The following is an 11699-nucleotide window of genomic DNA, read 5'->3' on the forward strand; positions in this document are numbered from 1 at the left end:
CACTGTTCCGTATATTGGGGGGGGAGAGAGTTCCATAGGCGAGGGGCCGCAAAACAAAAAGTTCTTGCTCCCATGGTGCTTAAACGTATACGCGGCGACACAAGAGAGATCGAGTGTGAAGATCTGAGAATGCGAGAAGGAGTATAGATGTGGAGAATGTCCGTAAGATACGGTGGAGCAAGGTTGTGAAGTGCCTTAAATGTGAGAAGCAAAATTTTAAAATCAATGCGATACTTTACTGGGAGCCAGTGTAGACGTTGGAGAACTGGAGAAATGTGCTCTATTGATGAAGTCCTAGAAAGAACACGAGCTGCTGAGTTCTGAACCAATTGAAGTTTATAGAGAAGTTAGAAGGAAGACCAGTAAGGAGAGCATTACAATAGTCGATACATGAGGGAACCAGTGCATGAATAAGAATTGCAGTATTATTCGTTGTGAGAGAGGGACGAAGGCGATTAATATTAAGCAGGTGAAAATACGCAGTACGCCTAATATTATTGACATGAGTTTCAAAAGAAAGTGTGCTATCCAGAATGACACCCAAACTCCTAACCTGCTAAGGAAAAAATTGCGTTATTATCGATATCCACTGTAAAACAATCAGATTTAGTCAAAGTAGATTTTGTACCGATAAGTAAGACCTCAGTTTTATCACTGTTGAGTTTTAGAAAGTTGGCTGAAAGCCAGTCTTTAATTTCAGCTAAACATCTAGTCAAGGAAGGTGGAGGAAAAGAACTAGAGGGTTTAGAAGACAGGTAGAGCTGGGTGTCGTCGGCATAGCAGTGAAAATGGATACCATATTTCCTGAGAATATAGCCAAGAGGAAGTAAATAGATGATGAATAAGAGTGGGCCCAAAACAGAACCCTGAGGGACACCAGTAGTAACTGTAGATGGTCTTGATTTAAATTTTTTAATTTGAACATACTGAGTGCGACCGGTAAGATAAGACCTAAACCAGGACAGTGGGGTGCCAGTAATCCCTATTGAAACTAACCTGTCCAGGAGTATCTTGTGCGAGATCGTGTCAAAGGCCGCACTCAGGTCAAGAAGGACAAGTATTGTTAATAAACCAGAATCAGCTGCCAATAACAAATCATTAGTAATTTTGACAAGAGCTGTCTCTGTACTATGATGAGGACGAAAACCAGATTGGAATTGCACAAACAATGTATTATTGGAGAGATGATTGTGAACTTGAGCTGCAACACATTTTTCCAAGATTTTAGAAATGAATGGCAAATTAGAAATTGGTCGATAATTTTCAAAAATTGATGGATCAGTCCGTGATTTCTTTAGAATAGGGGTAATAATAGCAGTTTTAAGAGAAGAAGGTACAGAACCAGAAACAAGTGAAGAGTGAATAATTTTAGTAATTAATGAAGACAGAGATGGTAGACAGGCTTTAACTAAGCAAGTAGGCAGTGGGTCAAGCTGACAAGTGGTAGTTTTAGATTTCCAAATATAACACAATATCTCCGCAGCGGTTGGTAAAATAAAAGTAGTAAGATTAGAATGCACACCTTTTTCTTCAACACGGAAGTAAGCCTATGGGCGAGACTTCCGGTTCATTAGCCGCTATAGATAAATAACGAGAAGAATAAGAACGTGCAGTAAACGGTAAAACTGTTTGCACAACAAACCAGTGTGTTCATAAGTAAGATAATACATTAACATAATATGGTAAGACACACCAATTTTCAATATCAAGCAGCAAAACAAACTGTTTTGTACAGCTAAAAATAGCTGGACACGGATGAGACCGGAAGCTAAACCCATAGACTTTACAATTTTTACAGCAAGAAAAAGGTGGATAGCCAGATGATACAGTGCTGACAAACAGGAGAAGCACTGTGCGCATCGTTACAGTCAGAAGACTACAAATCGCCATAATTTAACGTTACCATACTGTAGTAGCACTAACTGCACCATGGTATTGTCAGAAATATGGGTATTCGTGTCGAATTTTATTATATTATAAATGTAGACATGTATTAAATGTATTGAAGGAGGAGTAATGGAATACAATTACAGTATTTTTTGTGATTAAGCTATGGCGTTTATGCATTTATACTAAATGTATTTAGACTACTGTTTTTCATTCAAATACCTAAAAACCATATTACATTTTTACCATGGTATTAAGGTGCTATATTTGTGGTTTTAACTGTGATTATCATGATCTAAATGTATGCTACTATGAAAGACCAATGGTTACTAAAAAATAAAACCTCAAACAGTCAGAATAATTAAATTTCACCATATAAAATGAGGTCGCTACAATTTTTACAGGTATTACCGATTTTGATAATGAACATAAATCTACATCTGCATCCTAACTCAAGCTACTATCAAATGTGTATTCTAAGAGACAAAAAATGTTATATTATTAATTATTAATATGTTCAGGCAACACAAACCTGTTTCTTGATTTGAAACAATATTACTGATTAGAACATGCAGAACTAAAAAAATTTTTTTTTCTATTAAGATATTTATTTTGTTAAAGGGGTCATATGATGCTGCTAAAAAGAACATTATTTTGTGTATTTGGTGTAATGAAATGTGTTTATGCGGTTTAAAGTTCAAAAAACACATTATTTTCCACATACTGTTCATTATTGTTTCTCCTCTATGCCCCGCCTTTTTGAAACACTGGAACAGTGTAAAGAATTCAAAAAAACGTGAAGTTTTTGTCATGTTCTGACCATAAAGAATAGTTTAAAACCCAATTAACTGTCTGGTTTGTACAACTTTCACATTGGAACAAAAATCTGCCTTAAAACTTCGCGATATCGTGATAATTATCAGTATCGACTGATATGAAAAAAAATTATCGTGATAATTTTTTTGGCCATATCGCCCAGCCCTATGCGATACCTACAACTGTAGCATAAAACAACAATGCCTAAATGATTATTTGGCTACCATTTAGCGTATATCAATAACCTCAATTACTTTTTTTTTTTTTTTTAAGTGTATGCATTTTTAAAAAAAGATAAAGAGGACAGTCATTCTTTAATAAGATGATCAATTTAAGCAAATAGGGTCAGTTTTGATGTCATTAAGATGCTCTAACAGAAATCAGTGACTTTTCAATGAGAGTCTACAATTTGTGTGTTCAGTGTTAGTTGGCGTTACAGCAAAGTTCCATCAGTTTGATGGATAGTAACATGGAGATGGCCAATAATATAGCAGACCGTGACGTTCACGTGATCTGCCTCCTGATAGAGTTGGACACTTCAGTCCAGTATAAACTCCTACTAACTTTAAGCACATACAGCAACTTGGTGACCTTCAGCGATTAAATTACTGTAGGTGTGAATGTACCTTTAGAGCTCTTATGGATGTATATTTCTTGACAGCTTGTTTCTGAGCATCACTGTGAAGTTCAGAAAACTTCCAAGACTCAATACAGATTGGTAAGCGTTCACACAGCAGTCGTTCTTGCTTTCAAATTCAGCCCCATGTGAAATTCCTGAAATCATACACAACACAGTGTGCCATTAACTTCTGCTCTGAGAGTTAAAGAGATTTGGTGGAAGGTTGTTCTCTCAGGTCTTGTTCTATCTCACAATGGTGTCATTGTCCCCCGTTTCATTAGAAATGACGCTTTTATGATGTGATTTATTGCTTTAATATGTTTCCACTCAGGCATGTGAGAGTAGGGTTTTATGGTGTAGACGAGACCCCATCTAACAGCTGCTGATAACACCTCACCTCTGTGTCTCACCTTTATAAATGATCATCTTGAGACTGTGTGTGGTGGTTATTGCCAAATGAAAGTAGAACCAGGAGAGATTGTGTTGCTTGTGTGTGTGTGTGTGTTTGTGTGAGAGATCACAACCTGCCCTCATCACGGGTCACTGGAGCTCTTGTCTGTCTTATTAGAGAGGAATAGTGTAAATGTATATTTATAGAAGGGCTACTGTAGTGTGTGAGTCCTTGAAAAGCACAGTATCAGATTATGCTCTCTGGCAAAGCCCGTATAGGAAAAGAGATGGATTTCTTGTAGATTTTCTGTGTATATTTATTTAAAATGTGTTTTTTAAATGAAATAATTAATCGTTCGTCTTTGGAACACAAATTAAGATATTTTTGATGAAATCCGAGAGATTTCTGACCCTTCATAGTCAACAAGGGAACTACCACGTTCAAGGCCCAGAAAGGTAGTAAGGACACTGTAAAATAGTCCATGTGACCAACTTGTTGAATAAAGTTGTTATTTTTGTTTTCTTTTGTGCACAAATAGTATTCTCGTAGCTTCATAACATTATGGTTGAACCATTGCTGTCACATGGACTATTTAAAAAATGTCCTTACTACCTTTCTGGGCCTTTAAGGTGATAGTTGCATTGCTGTCTCTGCAGGGTCAGAAAGCTCTTGGATTTCCGCAAAAATATCTTAATTTGTTTTCGGAAGATGAACCGTCTTATGGGTTTGGAACGACGTGAGGGTGAGAAATTAATGACAGAATTTTCATTTTTGGGTGAACTGTCCCTTTATCATCCTGACCAGCGTAGTTTAAATCTCTCTTAAAAAAAAATAAAAAATACAGAACACATTAATTGATTGCAATTTATTTTCTTTCTCATCCGCAATGTTTGTCAAGTATTTTTGCATCAAAGACAGTCGCATGACCAATTTACTTGTACATGAACATTTTCCACCCTCTCTCAGTGTCCCTTTAAACCAGTGGTCACCAACCTTTTTAGGCCCAAGATCCCTGACCTCGGCCTTTATGAAAGACAAGATCCATTTTTGTACTTATTTTACTGTTATTTTCGGGATCTACTGGGACAGTGATAAAGATCTACCAGTCGATCGCGATCGACGGGTTGGCGACCACTGCTTTAAACAAACTGTTTTTGTTACTGTACCTTTAAGACCTCTGTATGTAAGTGACCTCGGTTTGGTTTTAATCTACACTGTTTTGAGGAAGTTGTTGTTTATCATGGTGTGCCAAGTTACTGAGTAATTTAATATGTTTAGTATTGTATATTTATGTTTCTAACATTAATAAATAGATATGTCTCTCAATAGCTTTGTTTCCATGCAAAGTTGAGAATTTAACTTCTGCGCAAAATTGGAATATCACATAAAACATTTGCGAATAAGTGTTTTTTTAAGCGCATGGAGGAATTTATTCGGTAAATGTATTTCCATCTCCCATTATTTGCATTAACTCTTTCGCACAAGTCAAAAACCACATCAAGTGAGAGTAATTATTATTATTTTTTTAAATTAAGGTGTTTTTTTTTCAGAAATTTGTCATTTCCGTCTCTCATTTCTGATGCGATACTTCAAAATGTGCATTAAAACAGGGTGATGGAAACATAGCTAATGACAGCTTAGGCAACATCTGAATTTACATAATTTTGCACATGCATTAAAACAGTACCTGTGTTGAGATGTCCTACCATATCAAAAAATGATACCACAGAGCCCCTTTTCACGAACTGTTGCGTGTGCATGTTAGCATTATAATTTACATCCATTACTTTGAAATTCATTATTACTGAACAGGTTGAAAGAGAACATCAACTGTATTGTTTTGCGATTGGGTAATATTAGCTGATAAAAAAGCATTCAAGGATGCACAATTTGAAAATCCACTTACATTTCCATTTTTAGTACAATTAAATTTGGGATGCATAAGTTTCCTTTAAGTAAACTGACTGACCCACTACCATTCTTCATCACAGTCCATCTCCTAACTGTACAATGTTCCTTGTACAACCAGAAAACAGCCTCCACACAATCATCCTACAGAGCGCTGGAACAGAAGAAGGTCTTCATAGTTTACACAGTGCTACTCATAGCCCTGATGAAGGGCCTAGTGTTGAGACGGAGCAGGCACTGCCTCTGAATGCTATGAGTGGGACTGTACAGTAGACATGTTAAAACCAGCTTTGTTAGAGGCAAAGACAGAAACTAGAATGCCAAGAATTTGCCCACTGTTGCTTAGTGAGGAATCGGGGGACTTGGTTATTTGAGTCTGACATACCAAACGCTGTGCAGCTGTGTGCAACTGATAGTGGGAGAAAATTCAAAGGCTTTTGCCTCACACTGAGGCCCTGCTGAAATTCAGTGTGTCTTTGATAAGTTTTAGTGGCTGTTATCTTCCTTTTGATGGTTAATATGCTGAATAAAAGAGCGATCCTTATCGGGTTGTGGGAGGAGGTTCATAAGCCGAGTTGAAATTATGGCTTGAGTCTGATTGTGTTGTTCTAACATGCCGCTTTAGGCAGCGATGGTACAGAGCAGCCTTGATCACTCTCTCTCCACTCACAAATTTGTTGTAGTATGCAAATAGCTTGCATGAATTATAATGTGTAATATCAGATATCAAATGTGAGAGGTTTCCTGCAAAGTGGGGGCTCGGGTGATTTTACTATAGGTGGCGCCTCTTGATAAATGTTTGTGGGGATAATGAACATTTCTTCTTGCATTTAAATTAACCAAATAAAAAGAGTGAGAATATACTAATGAAATTATTTTTTTATTTAAATAATTTATTATTTGACTAGTTTAGCTGTTTTTTGTCTTTTAATGAATTCAAATAAACTCTAAAAATACATAAATAATTAAATAATAAGAAATATTTGTACATTTTGATATTTAGTGAATTTGATGCTTGCTGCATATTGCATGCATGTATATACTTTACACTGCTTATTTTATTTACTTATTAATGCTTATTTATTTAAAAAATAATATGTAATACGTTCACGTTCATCAATAACAATTATTGTATTCACACGACCCTATTATTAATTCAGTTAGTGACATCAAATTATAATCTCATGAATAACATAAACCCTTATTTTGCAAATTTGAATCTATAACAATGACTTATTTGTTTGAACTGCAAAAGGTAAGTCAAGAAAGACATGTTAAAATTACTTTGGGTTTAGTTGTCATGCAGGAAATGGAAAGTCAGGTTCAGTGCAATGCATTGTGGGATACAGTATTTCACACAGTGTGGTTTGTTGAGTGTGTACTTTTTTTGTACACATTTTGCATACATAGAATTTGCATAGTGACCACAATATATGTTCTGCTGAAATGGAGTAGTATGTGGTATTTTGTACCAAACAGTCTTTTTTAGTTTTCCATTCAGTGTTTTTAAGTGTTCCCCTCTTCTGCATTCTTCTCCATAGATACTGCTTTGTGGTTACGCTGGGATATCTCAGTTTCTGCCAGGTCACAAGAGTCTATGTGTTTGACTACGGCATGTACTCAGCAGACTTCACTGGGTAAGTTAATTTGCACTGGAATCAGCATAATTTCCAAGAAAACGAAAACTGAATGAAAATGCTTTTGCCAACTGGAATAAAAATAAAAGAAAAACTGACTGTGAAAAGCAGGCTAAACTAAAATACATTTTCATGACTCCTAAACAAGTGCAAGTGAAATAAAAATAACTATAAAATATAAATTAATTTAGTTCGTGATAGATGGTATGTTAAAATGACACCTGCATTATACATGAAAACTGTCACTATATAGCAATAACACTAGGCTGAGAAATTAAAATATTTATTTATGCTAGTTCAGTTTAGTTTAGTTTAGTTTACACTCCTGTTCAAAAGTTTGCATCAGTAAGAATGTTTTTTTTTAAACAAGGATTGTTTAAAAGTGACAGTAAAGACTTTTATTTTTATTTTATTTCAATGAAATGTTGTTGTTTTAAACTTTGTTCATCAAAAAAAAAGAGAAAATCCTGAAATAATGTATCATGCTTTCCACAAAATTAGAAAACAGAAGTTATTTTAAATTGTTATACTATTACACAATTACTGTTTTTACAGTATTTTGATCAAATAAATGCAGCTTTGGTGAGCATTAGAAAGCATTAGAGCAAAAAAAACACATTAAATATAAAACCAAAACTGAATAAATTTAATAAACTAGAAAACACTAAACATACTAAAACTAAAATAAAAATAAAAATGATGTAGTGAAAACGACCAAAACCAAACTAAATTCAAAGGACAAATTGAAAAAATAATAGAAAACTAACCTAAAAATTCATAATTGTATTAAGTATTGGGGTTTTAAATAAATTTCCTTATCTATGTTGTGAAAAGATGCCTCATAAAGCCTCATACTTGAACCTCAGAATATTTGTCACTTAAAGATTAAACATAAGTGAAAAAATCTGTGTACATATTCTGCTTTGCAGCAATCTCAGAACTAAAATATGCATGCATTCAGCTTTATTCTTTAGAAATATACATGTTAACTACAGCCAAGGGCAAGTATATAAGTGCTAGTTTTACCATACAGTACGATAAAAGCAGATCAGTATCATAGCTCAACCTTCAAGCAGGTTTGACATAAGAGCTACACCAAGGTGAACTCGACCCTTTAGAAACTGTGTGGAGATTTGGTCAGTGCAATTGTATAAATAATAAATGTTGAAGAGCTTGGTTTGATAGAAGTAGAAGCTCTTACGTACATGTGAATCCAACAGACTCAATATCAGGTTTAAACAGGATCTCTCTCACATACATTTCTTTTTCCTTTTCTCCCTCCAGGCCCATGATGGTCATCACACAGAAGATCACAAGTTTGGCCTTTGAGATTCATGACGGTATGTAACAGTTTTATTAATCCAATTCTCATATTCTTCTCTTTATTAAGTTGTCATGGTGGAACAGCCTGAGTAATGAATGATATTATAAAACTGGCATGATTTCTACCTGAAATCTTTCTAGAGCTCCATTGTTTCTGTCTGTGCCCATGTTAGAGGCTCTAGGAATTACATAAGGGCTGTTAAACCCTGCTGCTACACCACGTCCTCGTATGCCATTGTTTTATACCACTGCTGGCGCTGCACTCCAGTGAGTGGGCCAGAGTAGTTTGGGCTGCCAGCTGGATGTTGCACTTCATAGACCACACTTACCTTATCCAACACACTATACCGCTTATTACGCAACTTGGTGAAATCTGTTTAATAAGATACTAATTGTGCTGCATCTTCACATCATTTTTGGATGATCTGGATCATTGATAAAGGAGAATGATGGTTATTTCAAGATTAATGGACCTCCCTTCAACTGAGTGTGTTAAAGGGACAGTTGACCTAAAATAAACATTTCTGTCATTATTTTGACACACCATATTGGAATATACACTACCATTAAAAAAAGATATGTTTTTTTAATTATTACTTTTATTCCGCAAGGACACATTAATTTCATCAGAAGTGACAGTAAAGATATTTATAATGTTACAAAAAGTTTCTATTTCAAGTAAATGCTCTATTGATCTTTATATTCATCAAAGAATCCTGAAAAATAATTTGAAAGATAAATGTCAGCATATTAGAATGATTTCTGAAGAATCACGTGACACTAAAGACTGGAGTAATGATGCATCACAGGAATAAATATCATTTAAAAATATAATAACATAAAAACAGTTATTTTCAATTATAATATTTCACAATATTCATGTTTTTACTGTATTTTAGTATAAATTAGTTGATTAAAATTATGTAAGATTAAGATTTACATTTTTGTTTATTTTTTTCCCCTCACGTAAAGATACTGTATATCCTTTGACCTTTTGACCTTGACAGCCCCTAGACACCATTTACTTTCATTGGTTGGAAAAGAGCATCTTTTGTGTTCCACTGAAGAAAGAAACTCTTCTGGTTTGGAATAACAAGAGGAGCTAATATTGACAGATTTTTAATTTTTGGGTGAACTATCCCTTTAAAGGGGTCATATGACGTTGCTAAAAAGAACATTATTTTGTGTATTTGGTGTAATGAAATGTGTTTATGCGGTTTAAGGTTCAAAAAACACATTTTCCATATACTGTACATTATTGTTTCTCTATGCCCCGCCTTTCTGAAACGCGGCGATTTTCACAAAGCTCATCGTTCTGAAAAGCGAGGTGTGCTCTGATTGGCCAGCAATCCAGTGCGTTGTGATTGGCCGAATACCTCAAGCGTGTGCCATGGTAGATTATTGTTGAAGTAAAAAAAGTTAAAAAAGTGAAACCAAAAAAAAAGTTCTAGATGTTTAGGTTTATGAAAATTATTTATGAACGAGACGCACACACACACAATTTTTTTTTTTATGACACGCATACAAACCACACTCTGACATCCATACCAACACACCCACACAATTATAGCTGCATTATTTATCCAATTGGCTCTATAATATGCAGAAGCAGAAAACAGAAATAAAGCGAGTATTTTCTTTATAGGGCAAACCTGAAAAAATGGCACCATCTGGTAAAAAATAGTAAAAAATTAAATTTTAAAGCCTTGCCAATATAATGAAAGCCTATCAACAAAAATTGCATAATTTTACAGTTAAATGGCACTGCGATTAAAAATAGCAGTTTTAATGGGTTTCAATGGGGACATTTTTGTCCTTAAGGTCCTGAGAGGAACAATTTGATGTACCTAGTGCAAAACAGATTTATTAAAGGAAATGGAAGTGAAATAGTAAAATTCCAATAAAAATACACACCTGTGCCAAAATGTATGCAGTTGGCAATAACACAGGCAAAATGATCAAAAAAACTAAACTGAAAAGGACAAAAATGTCCAAAAGGTCGCACAAGGGTTAAGCACAAAGGAATGAGCATCAGTGGAAAATGGAAATGTGATGGCAGGAACCCAAGAGAAACCACTCTAGTTTTATCAACGACTGGCAAATCTCCCATGCAAACAAGGCAACTGATAAGCAAACTAGATTGCACACCATTGCACAGCATAGTTTTTAGATACTTAGTCAACCAAAGAACTAATCGCAGTGATATGTGACCAAGTCACTTTTAGAGTCAAACAGAAGTAGCATCTCAGTCACCACATTTCCTTTAACAGGCTTTATGGGAAGATTAAGAGAGCACATCCCGTTTCTCTGAAGCGATAGCTCACAGAACATCTGGCCGAAACTGCAGCCCAGCACTTTTGAGCTGCCTCTGCATGACTTGCTGTTAGCTCTGCATGCCCTGCTCTATTGCAGACAACGCACAACATATTAATCCATGTGTTTTAATGAAGTTTTGTAATAGTCTCCTCCCTCCACCACTTTATGGAGAACTCAATTCAGACTGAAATTGTGGCACTCTGATACTTTGGCAAACGACGCCGACTAAGGCCTAAAGTATACTTCGGTTTTTCCGCATACGCAAGGGTCCGCGTACAGTGTGCGTGATGCAAATTTCATTACCAGAACAGTATGCGAGTACTGTATGTGCACAACTCGATTTTTGGACGCACATGCGCTTTGAATTTGTTTAGCACTAATCCGTTGCCCCACAATGAAACTAGAAAGACGGAACAACAACAACAAAAAAATACTGGAGTCTGCAACAACAACAACAACAGACTCCCGCATGGGCAAGCGCTTGTGTGAGAGGCTTATGAGATAAATGCAACTTTAGTTTGAAAGAGTACAAAGATTTTATCAGTCATAACTTCTGGAGAAAAATAGCACAAAGACTGGACAGAGATGAAACTTTCTGGAGCACACGTGTTGACCGCCTGTGTTAGTGCATGCTACCAAATACAGTGCACTTTGAAAGGCTGTGCGTTCAACTACGCATATGCTAGCGCATGCATACAAAAACTAAGTATACTTTAGGCTTAATGTTTAATTATTCTTCATTTAAAATAATGTTTAATTATTTAATGTTTTACTAATTATTTACTAATTGTTTATTATTATT

General features: G+C 35.3%; 1 protein-coding gene across 1 annotated transcript in view; it reads left to right on the forward strand.

The window, feature by feature from the left end:
* Window positions 1-11699, forward strand: part of LOC107752759 (membrane-bound O-acyltransferase domain-containing protein 2-like) — a 72229-nt gene that overhangs the window by 39092 nt on the left and 21438 nt on the right. Inside the window, exons 4-5 of the mRNA XM_016568805.1 lie at window positions 7163-7258; window positions 8543-8598. Of these exons, the coding sequence (XP_016424291.1) occupies window positions 7163-7258; window positions 8543-8598 (152 nt within the window). The remainder of the gene's footprint in view (window positions 1-7162; window positions 7259-8542; window positions 8599-11699) is intronic.

This window comes from Sinocyclocheilus rhinocerous, unplaced genomic scaffold, assembly GCF_001515625.1.
Source record: "Sinocyclocheilus rhinocerous isolate Xijiao unplaced genomic scaffold, SAMN03320098_v1.1 scaffold61, whole genome shotgun sequence".
Taxonomy (NCBI): Eukaryota; Metazoa; Chordata; class Actinopteri; order Cypriniformes; family Cyprinidae; genus Sinocyclocheilus; species Sinocyclocheilus rhinocerous.